The 20,745-nt window shown below is 55.8% G+C and overlaps 1 protein-coding gene across 1 annotated transcript in view; it reads right to left on the bottom strand.

Annotated features, from left to right (window-relative positions):
- The window catches only part of HSF2BP (heat shock transcription factor 2 binding protein), a 229,037-nt gene that overhangs the window by 81,392 nt on the left and 126,900 nt on the right, over positions 1-20,745 (bottom strand). The window contains exon 5 of the mRNA XM_073668814.1: positions 19,771-19,900. Within this exon, the coding sequence (XP_073524915.1) occupies positions 19,771-19,900 (130 nt within the window). The remainder of the gene's footprint in view (positions 1-19,770; positions 19,901-20,745) is intronic.

The raw sequence follows: 20,745 nt of genomic DNA, 5'->3' as shown, positions 1-20,745 counted from the left end.
GTACTGTTACGGCGAATAGCTGGGGACGCTCTACGGTTACGGTGGCGAATAGCTGGTGACGCTGTACTGTTACGGTGGTGAATAGCTGAGGACGCTGTACTGTTACGGCGAATAGCTGGGGACGCTCTACGGTTACGGTGGCGAATAGCTGGGGACGCTGTACTGTTACGGTGGTGAATAGCTGGGGACGCTGTACTGTTACGGTGGTGAATAGCTGGGGACGCTGTACTGTTACGGCGAATAGCTGGGGACACTCTACGGTTACGGTGGCGAATAGCTGAGGACGCTGTACTGTTACAGTGGTGAATAGCTGGGGACGCTGTACTGTTACGGCGAATAGCTGGGGACGCTCTACGGTTACGGTGGCGAATAGCTGGGGACGCTGTACTGTTACGGTGGTGAATAGCTGGGGACGCTGTACTGTTACGGTGGTGAATAGCTGGGGACGCTGTACTGTTACGGCGAATAGCTGGGGACGCTCTACGGTTACGGTGGCGAATAGCTGAGGACGCTGTACTGTTACGGTGGTGAATAGCTGGGGGCGCTGTACTGTTACGGTGGTGAATAGCTGGGGGCGCTGTACTGTTACGATGGCGAATAGCTGGGGACGCTGTACTGTTACGGCGAATAGCTGGGGGCGCTGTACTGTTACGGTGGCGAATAGCTGGGGACGCTGTACTGTTACGGTGGCGAATAGCTGAGGACGCTGTACTGTTACGGTGGTGAATAGCTGGGGACGCTGTACTGTTACGGTGGCGAATAGCTGGGGGCGCTGTACTGTTACGGTGGCGAATAGCTGAGGACGCTGTACTGTTACGGTGGTGAATAGCTGGGGACGCTGTACTGTTACGGTGGCGAATAGCTGAGGACGCTGTACTGTTACGGTGGTGAATAGCTGGGGACGCTGTACTGTTACGGCGAATAGCTGGGGACGCTCTACGGTTACGGTGGCGAATAGCTGGGGACGCTGTACTGTTACGGTGGTGAATAGCTGGGGACGCTGTACTGTTACGGTGGTGAATAGCTGGGGACGCTGTACTGTTACGGCGAATAGCTGGGGACGCTCTACGGTTACGGTGGCGAATAGCTGAGGACGCTGTACTGTTACGGTGGCGAATAGCTGAGGACGCTGTACTGTTACGGTGGCGAATAGCTGGGGACGCTGTACGGTTACGGTGGCGAATAGCTGGGGACGCTGTACTGTTACGGTGGTGAATAGCTGGGGACGCTGTACTGTTACGATGGCGAATAGCTGAGGACGCTGTACTGTTACGGTGGTGAATAGCTGGGGACGCTGTACTGTTACGGTGGTGAATAGCTGGGGACGCTGTACTGTTACGGTGGTGAATAGCTGGGGACGCTGTACTGTTACGGTGGTGAATAGCTGGGGACGCTGTACTGTTACGGTGGCGAATAGCTGAGGACGCTGTACTGTTACGGTGGCGAATATCTGGGGACGCTGTACGGTTACGGTAGCGAATAGCTGGGGACGCTGTACTGTTACGGTGGCGAATAGCTGGGGACGCTGTACGGTTACGGTGGCGAATAGCTGGGGGCGCAGTACTGTTACGGTGGCGAATAGCTGGGGACGCTGTACTGTTGCGGCGAATAGCTGGGGACGCTGTACTGTTACGGTGGCGAATAGCTGGGGACGCTGTACTGTTACGGTGGCGAATAGCTGGGGACCCTGTACTGTTACGGTGGCGAATAGCTGGGGGCGCTGTACTGTTACGGTGGCGAATAGCTGGGGACACTGTACTGTTACGGTGGCGAATAGCTGGGGACGCTGTACTGTTACGATGGCGAATAGCTGAGGACGCTGTACTGTTACGGTGGCGAATAGCTGGGGACGCTGTACTGTTACGGTGGCGAATAGCTGGGGACGCTGTACTGTTACGGTGGCGAATAGCTGGGGGCGCTGTACTGTTACGGTGGTGAATAGCTGGGGACGCTGTACTGTTACGGTGGTGAATAGCTGGGGGCGCTGTACTGTTACGGTGGCGAATAGCTGGGGACGCTGTACTGTTACGGTGGCGAATAGCTGGGGGCGCTGTACTGTTACGGTGGCGAATAGCTGGGGACACTGTACTGTTACGGTGGCGAATAGCTGGGGACGCTGTACTGTTACGGTGGTGAATAGCTGGGGAGGCTGTACTGTTACGGTGGTGAATAGCTGGGGACGCTGTACTGTTACGGCGAATAGCTGGGGACGCTCTACGGTTACGGTGGCGAATAGCTGAGGACGCTGTACTGTTACGGTGGTGAATAGCTGGGGACGCTGTATTGTTACGGCGAATAGCTGGGGACGCTGTACGGTTACGGTGGCGAATAGCTGGGGATTCTGTACTGTTACGGTGGTGAATAGCTGGGGGCGCTGTACTGTTACGGTGGTGAATAGCTGAGGACGCTGTACTGTTACGGTGGTGAATAGCTGGGGGCGCTGTACTGTTACGGTGGTGAATAGCTGGGGGCGTTGTACTGTTACGGTGGCGAATAGCTGAGGACGCTGTACTGTTACGGTGGTGAATAGTTGGGGACGCTGTACTGTTACGGCGAATAGCTGGGGACGCTCTACGGTTACGGTGGCGAATAGCTGGGGACGCTGTACTGTTACGGTGGTGAATAGCTGGGGGCGCTGTACTGTTACGGTGGCGAATAGCTGAGGACGCTGTACTGTTACGGTGGTGAATAGCTGGGGGCGCTGTACTGTTACGGTGGTGAATACCTGGGGGCGCTGTACTGTTACGGTGGCGAATAGCTGGGGACGCTGTACTGTTACGGCGAATAGCTGGGGGCGCTGTACTGTTACGGTGGCGAATAGCTGGGGACGCTGTACTGTTACGGTGGCGAATAGCTGAGGACGCTGTACTGTTACGGTGGTGAATAGCTGGGGACGCTGTACTGTTACGGTGGCGAATAGCTGGGGGCGCTGTACTGTTACGGTGGCGAATAGCTGAGGACGCTGTACTGTTACGGTGGCGAATAGCTGGGGACGCTGTACTGTTACAGTGGCGAATAGCTGGGGGCGCTGTACTGTTACGGTGGTGAATAGCTGAGGACGCTGTACTGTTACGGTGGTGAATAGCTGGGGACGCTGTACTGTTACGGTGGTGAATAACTGGGGACGCTGTACTGTTACGGCGAATAGCTGGGACGCTCTACGGTTACGGTGGCGAATAGCTGGGGACGCTGTACTGTTACGGTGGTGAATAGCTGGAGACGCTGTACTGTTACGGCGAATAGCTGGGGACGCTCTACGGTTACGGTGGCGAATAGCTGAGGACGATGTACTGTTACGGTGGTGAATAGCTGGGGACGCTGTACTGTTACGGCGAATAGCTGGGGACGCTCTACGGTTACGGTGGCGAATAGCTGGGGACGCTGTACTGTTACGGTGGTGAATAGCTGGGGACGCTGTACTGTTACGGTGGTGAATAGCTGGGGACGCTGTACTGTTACGGCGAATAGCTGGGGACGCTCTATGGTTACGGTGGCGAATAGCTGAGGACGCTGTACTGTTACGGTGGTGAATAGCTGGGGACGCTGTACTGTTACGGCGAATAGCTGGGGACGCTCTACGGTTACGGTGGCGAATAGCTGGGGACGCTGTACTGTTACGGTGGTGAATAGCTGGGGACGCTGTACTGTTACGGTGGCAAATAGCTGGGGACGCTGTACTGTTACGGTGGTGAATAGCTGGGGACGCTGTACTGTTACGGTGGTGAATAGCTGGGGACGCTGTACTGTTACGGTGGTGAATAGCTGAGGACGCTGTACTGTTACGGTGGTGAATAGCTGGGGACGCTCTACGGTTACGGTGGCGAATAGCTGGGGACGCTGTACTGTTACGGTGGTGAATAGCTGGGGACGCTATACTATTACGGTGGTGAATAGCTGGGGACGCTGTACTGTTACGGTGGTGAATAGCTGGGGACGCTGTACTGTTACGGCGAATAGCTGGGGACGCTCTACGGTTACGGTGGCGAATAGCTGAGGACGCTGTACTGTTACGGTGGTGAATAGCTGGGGACGCTGTATTGTTACGGCGAATAGCTGGGGACGCTCTACGGTTACGGTGGCGAATAGCTGGGGATGCTGTACTGTTACGGTGGTGAATAGCTGGGGGCGCTGTACTGTTACGGTGGTGAATAGCTGAGGACGCTGTACTGTTACGGTGGTGAATAGCTGGGGGCGCTGTACTGCTACGGTGGTGAATAGCTGGGGGCGCTGTACTGTTACGGTGGCGAATAGCTGAGGACGCTGTACTGTTACGGTGGTGAATAGCTGGGGACGCTGTACTGTTACGGCGAATAGCTGGGGACGCTCTACGGTTACGGTGGCGAATAGCTGGGGACGCTGTACTGTTACGGTGGTGAATAGCTGGGGGCGCTGTACTGTTACGGTGGCGAATAGCTGAGGACGCTGTACTGTTACGGTGGTGAATAGCTGGGGGCGCTGTACTGTTACGGTGGTGAATAGCTGGGGGCGCTGTACTGTTACGGTGGCGAATAGCTGGGGACGCTGTACTGTTACGGCGAATAGCTGGGGGCGCTGTACTGTTACGGTGGCGAATAGCTGGGGACGCTGTACTGTTACGGTGGCGAATAGCTGAGGACGCTGTACTGTTACGGTGGTGAATAGCTGGGGACACTGTACTGTTACGGTGGCGAATAGCTGGGGGCGCTGTACTGTTACGGTGGCGAATAGCTGAGGACGCTGTAATGTTACGGTGGCGAATAGCTGGGGACGCTGTACTGTTACGGTGGCGAATAGCTGGGGGCGCTGTACTGTTACGGTGGTGAATAGATGGGGACGCTGTACTGTTACGGTGGCGAATAGCTGAGGACGCTGTACTGTTACGGTGGTGAATAGCTGGGGACGCTGTACTGTTACGGTGGTGAATAGCTGGGGACGCTGTACTGTTACGGCGAATAGCTGGGGACGCTCTACGGTTACGGTGGCGAATAGCTGGTGACGCTGTACTGTTACGGTGGTGAATAGCTGAGGACGCTGTACTGTTACGGCGAATAGCTGGGGACGCTCTACGGTTACGGTGGCGAATAGCTGGGGACGCTGTACTGTTACGGTGGTGAATAGCTGGGGACGCTGTACTGTTACGGTGGTGAATAGCTGGGGACGCTGTACTGTTACGGTGGTGAATAGCTGGGGACGCTGTACTGTTACGGCGAATAGCTGGGGACGCTCTACGGTTACGGTGGCGAATAGCTGAGGACGCTGTACTGTTACGGTGGTGAATAGCTGGGGACGCTGTACTGTTACGGGGAATAGCTGGGGACGCTCTACGGTTACGGTGGCGAATAGCTGGGGACGCTGTACTGTTACGGTGGTGAATAGCTGGGGTCGCTGTACTGTTACGGTGGTGAATAGCTGGGGACGCTGTACTGTTACGGCGAATAGCTGGGGACGCTCTACGGTTACGGTGGCGAATAGCTGAGGACGCTGTACTGTTACGGTGGTGAATAGCTGGGGCGCTGTACTGTTACGGTGGTGAATAGCTGGGGGCGCTGTACTGTTACGGTGGTGAATAGCTGGGGCGCTGTACTGTTACGGTGGTGAATAGCTGGGGACGCTGTACTGTTACGGCGAATAGCTGGGGGCGTTGTACTGTTACGGTGGCGAATAGCTGGGGACGCTGTACTGTTACGGTGTCGAATAGGTGAGGACGCTGTACTGTTACGGTGGTGAATAGCTGGGGACGCTGTACTATTACGGTGGCGAATAGCTGGGGGCGCTGTACTGTTACGGTGGCGAATAGCTGAGGACGCTGTACTGTTACGGTGGTGAATAGCTGGGGACGCTGTACTGTTACGGTGGCGAATAGCTGAGGACGCTGTACTGTTACGGTGGTGAATAGCTGGGGACGCTGTACTGTTACGGCGAATAGCTGGGGACGCTCTACGGTTACGGTGGCGAATAGCTGGGGACGCTGTACTGTTACGGTGGTGAATAGCTGGGGACGCTGTACTGTTACGGTGGCGAATAGCTGAGGACGCTGTACTGTTACGGTGGCGAATAGCTGAGGACGCTGTACTGTTATGGTGGCGAATAGCTGGGGACGCTGTACGGTTACGGTGGCGAATAGCTGGGGACGCTGTACTGTTACGGTGGTGAATAGCTGGGGACGCTGTACTGTTACGATGGCGAATAGCTGAGGACGCTGTACTGTTACGGTGGTGAATAGCTGGGGACGCTGTACTGTTACGGTGGTGAATAGCTGGGGACGCTGTACTGTTACGGTGGTGAATAGCTGGGGACGCTGTACTGTTACGGTGGTGAATAGCTGGGGACGCTGTACTTTTACGGTGGTGAATAGATGGGGACGCTGTACTGTTACGGCGAATAGCTGGGGACGCTGTACTGTTACGGTGGTGAATAGCTGGGGGCGCTGTACTGTTACGGTGGCGAATAGCTGGGGACGCTGTACTGTTACGGCGAATAGCTGGGGGCGCTGTACTGTTACGGTGGTGAATAGCTGGGGACGCTGTACTGTTACGGTGGCGAATAGCTGGGGGCGCTGTACTGTTACGGTGGCGAATAGCTGAGGACGCTGTACTGTTACGGTGGCGAATAGCTGAGGACGCTGTACTGTTACGGTGGTGAATAGCTGGGGACGCTGTACTGTTACGGCGAATAGCTGGGGGCGCTGTACTGTTACGGTGGTGAATAGCTGGGGACGCTGTACTGTTACGGTGGCGAATAGCTGGGGGCGCTGTACTGTTACGGTGGCGAATAGCTGAGGACGCTGTACTGTTACGGTGGCGAATAGCTGAGGACGCTGTACTGTTACGGTGGTGAATAGCTGGGGACGCTGTACTGTTACGGTGGCGAATAGCTGGGGACGCTGTACTGTTACGGTGGCGAATAGCTGAGGACGCTGTACTGTTACGGTGGCGAATAGCTGGGGACGCTGTACTGTTACGGTGGCGAATAGCTGAGGACGCTGTACTGTTACGGTGGCGAATATCTGGGGACGCTGTACGGTTACGGTAGCGAATAGCTGGGGACGCTGTACTGTTACGGTGGCGAATAGCTGGGGACGCTGTACGGTTACGGTGGCGAATAGCTGGGGGCGCTGTACTGTTACGGTGGCGAATAGCTGGGGACGCTGTACTGTTACGGTGGCGAATAGCTGAGGACGCTGTACTGTTACGGTGGCGAATAGCTGGGGACGCTGTACTGTTACGGTGGCGAATAGCTGGGGACGCTGTACTGTTACGGTGGCGAATAGCTGGGGGCGCTGTACTGTTACGGTGGCGAATAGCTGAGGACGCTGTACTGTTACGGTGGTGAATAGCGAGGACGCTGTACGGTTACGGTGGCGAATAGCTGGGGACGCTGTACTGTTACGGTGGCGAATAGCTGGGGGCGCTGTACTGTTACGGTGGCGAATAGCTGAGGACGCTGTACTGTTACGGTGGTGAATAGCGAGGACGCTGTACGGTTACGGTGGCGAATAGCTGGGGACGCTGTACTGTTACGGTGGCGAATAGCTGGGGACGCTGTACTGTTGCGGCGAATAGCTGGGGACGCTGTACTGTTACGGTGGCGAATAGCTGGGGACGCTGTACTGTTACGGTGGCGAATAGCTGGGGACACTGTACTGTTACGGTGGCGAATAGCTGGGGGCGCTGTACTGTTACGGTGGCGAATAGCTGGGGACACTGTACTGTTACGGTGGCGAATAGCTGGGGACGCTGTACTGTTACGATGGCGAATAGCTGAGGACGCTGTACTGTTACGGTGGCGAATAGCTGGGGACGCTGTACTGTTACGGTGGCGAATAGCTGGGGACGCTGTACTGTTACGGTGGCGAATAGCTGGGGGCGCTGTACTGTTACGGTGGTGAATAGCTGGGGACGCTGTACTGTTACGGTGGTGAATAGCTGGGGGCGCTGTACTGTTACGGTGGCGAATAGCTGGGGACGCTGTACTGTTACGGTGGCGAATAGCTGGGGGCGCTGTACTGTTACGGTGGCGAATAGCTGGGGACACTGTACTGTTACGGTGGCGAATAGCTGGGGACGCTGTACTGTTACGGTGGTGAATAGCTGGGGACGCTGTACTGTTACGGTGGTGAATAGCTGGGGACGCTGTACTGTTACGGCGAATAGCTGGGGACGCTCTACGGTTACGGTGGCGAATAGCTGAGGACGCTGTACTGTTACGGTGGTGAATAGCTGGGGGCGCTGTACTGTTACGGTGGCGAATAGCTGAGGACGCTGTACTGTTACGGTGGTGAATAGCTGGGGGCGCTGTACTGTTACGGTGGTGAATAGCTGGGGGCGCTGTACTGTTACGGTGGCGAATAGCTGGGGACGCTGTACTGTTACGGCGAATAGCTGGGGGCGCTGTACTGTTACGGTGGCGAATAGCTGGGGACGCTGTACTGTTACGGTGGCGAATAGCTGAGGACGCTGTACTGTTACGGTGGTAAATAGCTGGGGACACTGTACTGTTACGGTGGCGAATAGCTGGGGGCGCTGTACTGTTACGGTGGCGAATAGCTGAGGACGCTGTACTGTTACGGTGGCGAATAGCTGGGGACGCTGTACTGTTACGGTGGCGAATAGCTGGGGGCGCTGTACTGTTACGGTGGTGAATAGCTGGGGACGCTGTACTGTTACGGTGGCGAATAGCTGAGGACGCTGTACTGTTACGGTGGTGAATAGCTGGGGACGCTGTACTGTTACGGTGGTGAATAGCTGGGGACGCTGTACTGTTACGGCGAATAGCTGGGGACGCTCTACGGTTACGGTGGCGAATAGCTGGTGACGCTGTACTGTTACGGTGGTGAATAGCTGAGGACGCGGTACTGTTACGGCGAATAGCTGGGGACGCTCTACGGTTACGGTGGCGATTAGCTGGGGACGCTGTACTGTTACGGTGGTGAATAGCTGGGGACGCTGTACTGTTACGGTGGTGAATAGCTGGGGACGCTGTACTGTTACGGTGGTGAATAGCTGGGGACGCTGTACTGTTACGGCGAATAGCTGGGGACGCTCTACGGTTACGGTGGCGAATAGCTGAGGACGCTGTACTGTCACGGTGGTGAATAGCTGGGGACGCTGTACTGTTACGGCGAATAGCTGGGGACGCTCTACGGTTACGGTGGCGAATAGCTGGGGACGCTGTACTGTTACGGTGGTGAATAGCTGGGGACGCTGTACTGTTACGGTGGTGAATAGCTGGGGACGCTGTACTGTTACGGCGAATAGCTGGGGACGCTCTACGGTTACGGTGGCGAATAGCTGAGGACGCTGTACTGTTACGGTGGTGAATAGCTGGGGGCGCTGTACTGTTACGGTGGTGAATAGCTGGGGGCGCTGTACTGTTACGGTGGCGAATAGCTGGGGACGCTGTACTGTTACGGCGAATAGCTGGGGGCGCTGTACTGTTACGGTGGCGAATAGCTGGGGACGCTGTACTGTTACGGTGGCGAATAGCTGAGGACGCTGTACTGTTACGGTGGTGAATAGCTGGGGACGCTGTACTGTTACGGTGGCGAATAGCTGGGGGCGCTGTACTGTTACGGTGGCGAATAGCTGAGGACGCTGTACTGTTACGGTGGTGAATAGCTCGGGACGCTGTACTGTTACGGTGGCGAATAGCTGAGGACGCTGTACTGTTACGGTGGTGAATAGCTGGGGACGCTGTACTGTTACGGCAAATAGCTGGGGACGCTCTACGTTTACGGTGGCGAATAGCTGGGGACGCTGTACTGTTACGGTGGTGAATAGCTGGGGACGCTGTACTGTTACGGTGGTGAATAGCTGGGGACGCTGTACTGTTACGGCGAATAGCTGGGGACGCTCTACGGTTACGGTGGCGAATAGCTGAGGACGCTGTACTGTTACGGTGGCGAATAGCTGAGGACGCTGTACTGTTACGGTGGCGAATAGCTGGGGACGCTGTACGGTTACGGTGGCGAATAGCTGGGGACGCTGTACTGTTACGGTAGTGAATAGCTGGGGACGCTGTACTGTTACGGTGGTGAATAGCTGGGGACGCTGTACTGTTACGGTGGTGAATAGCTGGGGACGCTGTACTGTTACGGTGGTGAATAGCTGGGGACGCTGTACTTTTACGGTGGTGAATAGCTGGGGACGCTGTACTGTTAAGGCGAATAGCTGGGGACGCTGTACTGTTACGGTGGTGAATAGCTGGGGGCGCTGTACTGTTACGGTGGCGAATAGCTGGGGACGCTGTACTGTTACGGCGAATAGCTGGGGGCGCTGTACTGTTACGGTGGTGAATAGCTGGGGACGCTGTACTGTTACGGTGGCGAATAGCTGGGGGCGCTGTACTGTTACGGTGGCGAATAGCTGAGGACGCTGTACTGTTACGGTGGCGAATAGCTGAGGACGCTGTACTGTTACGGTGGTGAATAGCTGGGGACGCTGTACTGTTACGGTGGCGAATAGCTGGGGACGCTGTACTGTTACGGTGGCGAATAGCTGAGGACGCTGTACTGTTACGGTGGCGAATATCTGGGGACGCTGTACGGTTACGGTAGCGAATAGCTGGGGACGCTGTACTGTTACGGTGGCGAATAGCTGGGGACGCTGTACGGTTACGGTGGCGAATAGCTGGGGGCGCTGTACTGTTACGGTGGCGAATAGCTGGGGACGCTGTACTGTTACGGTGGCGAATAGCTGAGGACGCTGTACTGTTACGGTGGCGAATAGCTGGGGACGCTGTACTGTTACGGTGGCGAATAGCTGGGGACGCTGTACTGTTACGGTGGCGAATAGCTGGGGGCGCTGTACTGTTACGGTGGCGAATACCTGAGGACGCTGTACTGTTACGGTGGTGAATAGCGAGGACGCTGTACGGTTACGGTGGCGAATAGCTGGGGACGCTGTACTGTTACGGTGGCGAATAGCTGGGGTCGCTGTACTGTTACGGTGGCGAATAGCTGAGGACGCTGTACTGTTACGGTGGTGAATAGCGAGGACGCTGTACGGTTACGGTGGCGAATAGCTGGGGACGCTGTACTGTTACGGTGGCGAATAGCTGGGGACGCTGTACTGTTGCGGCGAATAGCTGGGGACGCTGTACTGTTACGTTGGCGAATAGCTGGGGACGCTGTACTGTTACGGTGGCAAATAGCTGGGGACACTGTACTGTTACGGTGGCGAATAGCTGGGGGCGCTGTACTGTTACGGTGGCGAATAGCTGGGGACACTGTACTGTTACGGTGGCGAATAGCTGGGGACGCTGTACTGTTACGATGGCGAATAGCTGAGGACGCTGTACTGTTACGGTGGCGAATAGCTGGGGATGCTGTACTGTTACGGTGGCGAATAGCTGGGGACGCTGTACTGTTACGGTGGCGAATAGCTGGGGGCGCTGTACTGTTACGGTGGTGAATAGCTGGGGACGCTGTACTGTTATGGTGGTGAATAGCTGGGGGCGCTGTAATGTTACGGTGGCGAATAGCTGGGGACGCTGTACTGTTACGGTGGCGAATAGCTGGGGGCGCTGTACTGTTACGGTGGCGAATAGCTGGGGGCGCTGTACTGTTATGGTGGCGAATAGCTGAGGACGCTGTACTGTTACGGTGGTGAATAGCTGGGGACGCTGTACTGTTACGGTGGTGAATAGCTGGGGACGCTGTACTGTTACGGTGGTGAATAGCTGGGGACGCTGTACTGTTTAGGTGGTGAATAGCTGGGGACGCTGTACTGTTTAGGTGGTGAATAGCTGGGGACGCTGTACTGTTTAGGTGGTGAATAGCTGGGGACGCTGTACTGTTTAGGTGGTGAATAGCGAGGACGCTGTACTGTTACGGCGAATAGCTGGGGGCGCTGTACTGTTACGGTGGCGAATAGCTGGGGACGCTGTACTGTTACGGTGGTGAATAGCTGAGGACGCTGTACTGTTACGGTGGTGAATAGCTGAGGACGCTGTACTGTTACGGTGGTGAATAGCTGGGGAAGCTGTACTGTTTAGGTGGTGAATAGCTGGGGACGCTGTACTGTTTAGGTGGTGAATAGCTGGGGACGCTGTACTGTTACGGTGGCGAATAGCTGGGGAAGCTGTACTGTTACGGTGGCGAATAGCTGGGGACGCTGTACTGTTACGGCGAATAGCTGGGGGCGCTGTACTGTTACGGTGGCGAATAGCTGGGGACGCTGTACTGTTACGGTGGCGAATAGCTGGGGACGCTGTACTGTTACGGTGGTGAATAGCTGAGGACGCTGTACTGTTTAGGTGGTGAATAGCTGGGGACGCTGTACTGTTACGGTGGCGAATAGCTGGTGACGCTGTACTGTTACGGTGGCGAATAGCTGGGGACGCTGTACTGTTACGGCGAATAGCTGGGGGCGCTGTACTGTTACGGTGGCGAATAGCTGGGGACGCTGTACTGTTACGGTGGCGAATAGCTGGGGACGCTGTACTGTTACGGTGGCGAATAGCTGGGGACGCTGTACTGTTACGTTGGCGAATAGCTGGGGACGCTGTACGGTTACAGTGGCGAATAGCTGGGGGCGCTGTACTGTTATGGTGGTGAATAGCTGGGGGCGCTGTACTGTTACGGTGGCGAATAGCTGGGGACGCTGTACTGTTACGGTGGCGAATAGCTGAGGATGCTGTACTGTTACGGTGGTGAATAGCTGGGGGCGCTGTACTGTTATGGTGGCGAATAGCTGAGGACGCTGTACTGTTATGGTGGTGAATAGCTGGGGACGCTGTACTGTTACGGTGGCGAATAGATGGGGATGCTGTACTGTTACGGTGGCGAATAGCTGGGGACGCTGTACTGTTACGGTGGCGAACAGCTGGAGACGCTGTACTGTTACGGTGGCGAATAGCTGGGGGCGCTGTACTGTTATGGTGGTGAATAGCTGAGGACGCTGTACTGTTACGGTGGCGAATAGCTGGGGACGCTGTACGGTTACAGTGGCGAATAGCTGAGGACGCTGTACGGTTACGGTGGCGAATAGCTGGGGACGCTGTACTGTTACGGTGGCGAATAGCTGAGGACGCTGTACTGTTACGGTGGCGAATAGCTGAGGACGCTGTACTGTTACGATGGCGAATAGCTGGGGACGCTGTACTGTTACGGTGGCGAATAGCTGGGGACGCTGTACTGTTACGGCGAATAGCTGGGGGCGCTGTACTGTTACGGTGGTGAATAGCTGGGGACGCTGTACTGTTACGGTGGCGAATAGCTGGGGACGCTGTACTGTTACGGTGGCGAATAGCTGAGGACACTGTACTGTTACGGTGGCGAATAGCTGAGGACGCTGTACTGTTACGGTGGCGAATAGCTGGGGGCGCTGTACTGTTACGGTGGCGAATAGCTGGGGGCGCTGTACGGTTACGGTGGCGAATAGCTGGGAACGCTGTACTGTTACGGTGGCGAATAGCTGGGGACGCTGTACTGTTACGGTGGCGAATAGCTGGGGACGCTGTACTGTTACAGTGGCGAATAGCTGAGGACGCTGTACGGTTAAGGTGGCGAATAGCTGGGGACGCTGTACTGTTACGGTGGCGAATAGCTGGGGGCGCTGTACTGTTACGGTGGCGAATAGCTGGGGACGCTGTACTGTTACGGTGGCGAATAGCTGAGGACGCTGTACGGTTACGGTGGCGAATAGCTAGGGACGCTGTACTGTTACGGTGGCGAATAGCTGGGGACGCTGTACTGTTACGGTGGCGAATAGCTGGGGGCGCTGTACTGTTACGGTGGCGAATAGCTGAGGACGCTGTACTGTTACGGTGGTGAATAGCTGGGGGCGCTGTACTGTTACGGTGGCGAATAGCTGGGGATGCTGTACTGTTATGGTGGCGAATAGCTGAGGACGCTGTACTGTTACGGTGGTGAATAGCTGAGGACGCTGTACTGTTACGGTGGTGAATAGCTGGGGACGCTGTACTGTTACGGTGGCGAATAGCTGGGGACGCTGTACTGTTACGGTGGCGAATAGCTGGGGACGCTGTACTGTTACGGTGGCGAATAGCTGGGGACGCTGTACTGCTACGGTGGCGAATAGCTGGGGACGCTGTACTGTTACGGTGGTGAATAGCTGAGGACGCTGTACTGTTATGGTGGCGAATAGCTGAGGACACTGTACTGTTACGGTGGCGAATAGCTGGGGACGCTGTACTGTTACGATGGCGAATAGCTGAGGACGCTGTACTGTTACGGTGGCGAATAGCTGGGGATGCTGTACTGTTACGGTGGCGAATAGCTGGGGACGCTGTACTGTTACGGTGGCGAATAGCTGGGGGCGCTGTACTGTTACGGTGGTGAATAGCTGGGGACGCTGTACTGTTACGGTGGTGAATAGCTGGGGGCGCTGTACTGTTACGGTGGCGAATAGCTGGGGACGCTGTACTGTTACGGTGGCGAATAGCTGGGGGCGCTGTAATGTTACGGTGGCGAATAGCTGGGGGCGCTGTACTGTTATGGTGGCGAATAGCTGGGGACGCTGTACTGTTACGGTGGTGAATAGCTGGGGACGCTGTACTGTTACGGTGGTGAATAGCTGGGGACGCTGTACTGTTACGGTGGTGAATAGCTGGGGACGCTGTACTGTTTAGGTGGTGAATAGCTGGGGACGCTGTACTGTTTAGGTGGTGAATAGCGAGGACGCTGTACTGTTACGGTGGTGAATAGCTGGGGGCGCTGTACTGTTACGGTGGCGAATAGCTGGGGACGCTGTACTGTTACGGTGGTGAATAGCTGAGGACGCTGTACTGTTACGGTGGTGAATAGCTGAGGACGCTGTACTGTTACGGTGGTGAATAGCTGGAGAAGCTGTACTGTTTAGGTGGTGAATAGCTGGGGACGCTGTACTGTTTAGGTGGTGAATAGCTGGGGACGCTGTACTGTTACGGTGGCGAATAGCTGGGGAAGCTGTACTGTTACGGTGGCGAATAGCTGGGGACGCTGTACTGTTACGGCGAATAGCTGGGGGCGCTGTACTGTTACGGTGGCGAATAGCTGGGGACGCTGTACTGTTACGGTGGCGAATAGCTGGGGACGCTGTACTGTTACGGTGGTGAATAGCTGAGGACGCTGTACTGTTTAGGTGGTGAATAGCTGGGGACGCTGTACTGTTACGGTGGCGAATAGCTGGTGACGCTGTACTGTTACGGTGGCGAATAGCTGGGGACGCTGTACTGTTACGGCGAATAGCTGGGGGCGCTGTACTGTTACGGTGGCGAATAGCTGGGGCTGGGGACGCTGTACTGTTACGGTGGCGAATAGCTGGGGACGCTGTACTGTTACGGTGGCGAATAGCTGGGGACGCTGTACTGTTACGTTGGCGAATAGCTGGGGACGCTGTACGGTTACGGTGGCGAATAGCTGGGGGCGCTGTACTGTTATGGTGGTGAATAGCTGGGGGCGCTGTACTGTTACGGTGGCGAATAGCTGGGGACGCTGTACTGTTACGGTGGCGAATAGCTGAGGATGCTGCACTGTTACGGTGGTGAATAGCTGGGGGCGCTGTACTGTTATGGTGGCGAATAGCTGAGGACGCTGTACTGTTATGGTGGTGAATAGCTGGGGACGCTGTACTGTTACGGTGGCGAATAGCTGGGGATGCTGTACTGTTACGGTGGCGAATAGCTGGGGACGCTGTACTGTTACGGTGGCGAACAGCTGGAGACGCTGTACTGTTACGGTGGCGAATAGCTGGGGGCGCTGTACTGTTATGGTGGTGAATAGCTGAGGACGCTGTACTGTTACGGTGGCGAATAGCTGGGGACGCTGTACGGTTACAGTGGCGAATAGCTGAGGACGCTGTACGGTTACGGTGGCGAATAGCTGGGGACGCTGTACTGTAACGGTGGCGAATAGCTGAGGACGCTGTACTGTTACGGTGGCGAATAGCTGAGGACGCTGTACTGTTACGATGGCGAATAGCTGGGGACGCTGTACTGTTACGGTGGCGAATAGCTGGGGACGCTGTACTGTTACGGTGGCGAATAGCTGGGGACGCTGTACTGTTACGGCGAATAGCTGGGGGCGCTGTACTGTTACGGTGGTGAATAGCTGGGGACGCTGTACTGTTACGGTGGTGAATAGCTGGGGACGCTGTACTGTTACGGCGAATAGCTGAGGACGCTGTACTGTTACGGTGGCGAATAGCTGGGGACGCTGTACTGTTACGGTGGCGAATAGCTGGGGGCGCTGTACTGTTACGGTGGCGAATAGCTGGGGACGCTGTACTGTTACGGTGGCGAATAGCTGAGGACGCTGTACTGTTACGGTGGCGAATAGCTGGGGACGCTGTACTGTTACGGTGGCGAATAGCTGGGGGCGCTGTACTGTTACGGTGGCGAATAGCTGAGGACACTGTACTGTTACGGTGGCAAATAGCTGAGGACGCTGTACTGTTACGGTGGCAAATAGCTGGGGGCGCTGTACTGTTACGGTGGCGAATAGCTGGGGGCGCTGTACGATTACGGTGGCGAATAGCTGGGAACGCTGTACTGTTACGGTGGCGAATAGCTGGGGACGCTGTACTGTTATGGTGGCGAATAGCTGGGGACGCTGTACTGTTACGGTGGCGAATAGCTGAGGACACTGTACTGTTACGGTGGCGAATAGCTGGGGACGCTGTACTGTTACGGTGGCGAATAGCTGGGGACGCTGTACTGTTACAGTGGCGAATAGCTGAGGACGCTGTACTGTTACGGTGGCGAATAGCTGGGGACGCTGTACTGTTACGGTGGTGAATAGCTGGGTACGCTGTACTGTTACGGTGGTGAATAGCTGGGGACGCTGTACTGTTACGGTGGCGAATAGCTGGGGACGCTGTACTGTTACGGTGGCGAATAGCTGGGGACGCTGTACTGTTACGGTGGCGAATAGCTGAGGACACTGTACTGTTACGGTGGCGAATAGCTGAGGACGCTGTACTGTTACGGTGGCGAATAGCTGGGGGCGCTGTACTGTTACGGTGGCGAATAGCTGGGGGCGCTGTACGGTTACGGTGGCGAATAGCTGGGAACGCTGTACTGTTACGGTGGCGAATAGCTGGGGACGCTGTACTGTTACGGTGGCGAATAGCTGGGGACGCTGTACTGTTACAGTGGCGAATAGCTGAGGACGCTGTACGGTTAAGGTGGCGAATAGCTGGGGACGCTGTACTGTTACGGTGGCGAATAGCTGGGGGCGCTGTACTGTTACGGTGGCGAATAGCTGGGGACGCTGTACTGTTACGGTGGCGAATAGCTGAGGACGCTGTACGGTTACGGTGGCGAATAGCTAGGGACGCTGTACTGTTACGGTGGCGAATAGCTGGGGACGCTGTACTGTTACGGTGGCGAATAGCTGGGGGCGCTGTACTGTTACGGTGGCGAATAGCTGAGGACGCTGTACTGTTACGGTGGCGAATAGCTGGGGGCGCTGTACTGTTACGGTGGCGAATAGCTGGGGACGCTGTACTGTTATGGTGGCGAATAGCTGAGGACGCTGTACTGTTACGGTGGTGAATAGCTGAGGACGCTGTACTGTTACGGTGGTGAATAGCTGGGGACGCTGTACTGTTACGGTGGCGAACAGCTGGAGACGCTGTACTGTTATGGTGGCGAATAGCTGGGGGCGCTGTACTGTTATGGTGGTGAATAGCTGAGGACGCTGTACTGTTACGGTGGCGAATAGCTGGGGACGCTGTACGGTTACAGTGGCGAATAGCTGAGGACGCTGTACGGTTACGGTGGCGAATAGCTGGGGACGCTGTACTGTAACGGTGGCGAATAGCTGAGGACGCTGTACTGTTACGGTGGCGAATAGCTGAGGACGCTGTACTGTTACGATGGCGAATAGCTGGGGACGCTGTACTGTTACGGTGGCGAATAGCTGGGGACGCTGTACTGTTACGGTGGCGAATAGCTGGGGACGCTGTACTGTTACGGCGAATAGCTGGGGGCGCTGTACTGTTACGGTGGTGAATAGCTGGGGACGCTGTACTGTTACGGTGGTGAATAGCTGGGGACGCTGTACTGTTACGGCGAATAGCTGAGGACGCTGTACTGTTACGGTGGCGAATAGCTGGGGACGCTGTACTGTTACGGTGGCGAATAGCTGGGGGCGCTGTACTGTTACGGTGGCGAATAGCTGGGGACGCTGTACTGTTACGGTGGCGAATAGCTGAGGACGCTGTACTGTTACGGTGGCGAATAGCTGGGGACGCTGTACTGTTACGGTGACGAATAGCTGGGGGCGCTGTACTGTTACGGTGGCGAATAGCTGAGGACACTGTACTGTTACGGTGGCAAATAGCTGAGGACGCTGTACTGTTACGGTGGCAAATAGCTGGGGGCGCTGTACTGTTACGGTGGCGAATAGCTGGGGACGCTGTACTGCTACGGTGGCGAATAGCTGGGGACGCTGTACTGTTACGGTGGTGAATAGCTGAGGACGCTGTACTGTTATGGTGGCGAATAGCTGGGGACGCTGTACTGTTACGGTGGCGAATAGCTGGAGACGCTGTACTGTTACGGTGGTGAATAGCTGGGGACGCTGTACTGTTACGGTGGCGAATAGCTGAGGACGCTGTACTGTTAAGGTGGCGAATAGCTGGGGACGCTGTACTGTTATGGTGGCGAATAGCTGGGGACGCTGTACTGTTATGGTGGCGAATAGCTGGGGGCGCTGTACTGTTACGGTGGCGAATAGCTGGAGACGCTGTACTGTTACGGTGGTGAATAGCTGAGGACGCTGTACTGTTACGGTGGTGAATAGCTGGGGACGCTGTACTGTTACGGTGGCGAATAGCTGGGGACGCTGTACTGTTACGGTGGTGAATAGCTGAGGACGCTGTACTGTTATGGTGGCGAATAGCTGGGGACGCTGTACGGTTACGGTGGCGAATAGCTGAGGACGCTGTACTGTTATGGTGGTGAATAGCTGAGGACGCTGTACTGTTACGGTGGTGAATAGCTGGGGACGCTGTACTGTTACGGTGGCGAATAGCTGGGGACGCTGTACTGTTACGGTGGCGAAGAGCTGGGGACGCTGTACTGTTACGGTGGTGAATAGCTGAGGACGCTGTACTGTTATGGTGGCGAATAGCTGGGGACGCTGTACTGTTACGGTGGCGAATAGCTGGAGACGCTGTACTGTTACGGTGGTGAATAGCTGGGGACGCTGTACTGTTAAGGTGGCGAATAGCTGGGGACGCTGTACTGTTACGGTGGCGAATAGCTGGGGACGCTGTACTGTTACGGTGGTGAATAGCTGAGGACGCTGTACTGTTATGGTGGCGAATAGCTGGGGACGCTGTACTGTTACGGTGGCGAATAGGTGGAGACGCTGTACTGTTACGGTGGTGAATAGCTGAGGACGCTGTACTGTTATGGTGGCGAATAGCTGGGGACGCTGTACTGTTATGGTGGCGAATAGCTGGGGGCGCTGTACGGTTACGGTGGCGAATAGCTGGGGACGCTGTACTGTTACGGTGGCGAATAGCTGAGGATGCTGTACGGTTACGGTGGCGAATAGCTGGGGGCGCTGTACTGTTTCGGTGTGGTGCAACTGGGGGCGTTTTTGTGTTTCAGTGAAGTGACACTTTTGGCCATTGCTCATTTAATACCAAAGACCCAGAACTGTTCATTCTTGGGTTCTTGAGGATCTCGGGCTCTGGACCACCTCAGATCTGACCTGTCATAGAAATCCACCATGTTTCCAGATTTGAGAAGCGGGATTGGAAGAGTGATCACTGTCTTCAGCATCACTGAGAACTCAGCTGCAACCATCTGTGGCCAAAGCTGGTCATCTATACTCACTTGTGATGGTCCCTGCCAGGCCCAGTACAAAGCGGCTCTCCTCCGTGTCCTCATCTCGGTTGACATCAAGCGACTCCACAAAGCTGCTGACTGTCTGTCCGGCCAAGGAGAAGAACTCTGCGGTCTTATCCTGCAGGAAGAATAAAGGAAGAAAGATGTCCACAAAAGGAGACTGGACAACGGGCCAAAGTCCTTCACGTACGATATAAACCCGGAAAAAAAGAGATGAGCCATGAGCAGGAGAGGCTGAAGAAGAGCTTCTCACACTGCCCCCACACACAAAAGACACCACCCCCTATACACAGAAGACACGGCCCCCATACACAGGAGACACGCCCAATCCCGAGAAAACGCGGCCCTCCATACACATAACATACGGCCCCCATACATAGAAAACGCAGCCCCCATACACAGAAGATGCCGTCCCCCATACACAGAAACCATGGCCCCCCCATACACAGAAGACACGGCCCCCATACACAGAAGACACGGCCCAATCCCGAGAAAACGCGGCCCTCCATACACATAACATACGGCCCCCATACATAGAAAATGCAGCCCCCATACACAGAAGATGCCGTCCCCCATACACAGAAACCATGGCCCCCCCATACACAGAAGACACTGCCCCCATACACAGAAGACACGGCCCAATCCCGAGAAAACGCGGCCCTCCATACACATAACATACGGCCCCCATACATAGAAAACGCAGCCCCCATACACAGAAGATGCCGTCCCCCATACACAGAAACCATGGCCCCCCCATACACAGAAGACACGGCCCCCATACACAGAAGACACGGCCCCCATACACAGGAGACATGGCCCAATCCCGAGAAAACGCGGCCCCCCCATACACATAACATACGGCCCCCATACATAGAAAACGCAGCCCCCATACACAGAAGATGCCGTCCCCCATACACAGAAACCATGGCCCCCCCATACACAGAAGACACGGCCCCCATACAC

This window comes from Phyllobates terribilis, unplaced genomic scaffold (assembly GCF_046119375.1).
Source record: "Phyllobates terribilis strain yellow unplaced genomic scaffold, ASM4611937v1 Scaffold_2__4_contigs__length_985480577, whole genome shotgun sequence".
Lineage (NCBI taxonomy): Eukaryota > Metazoa > Chordata > Amphibia > Anura > Dendrobatidae > Phyllobates > Phyllobates terribilis.
This window is presented reverse-complemented; position numbering and strand designations above follow the sequence as displayed.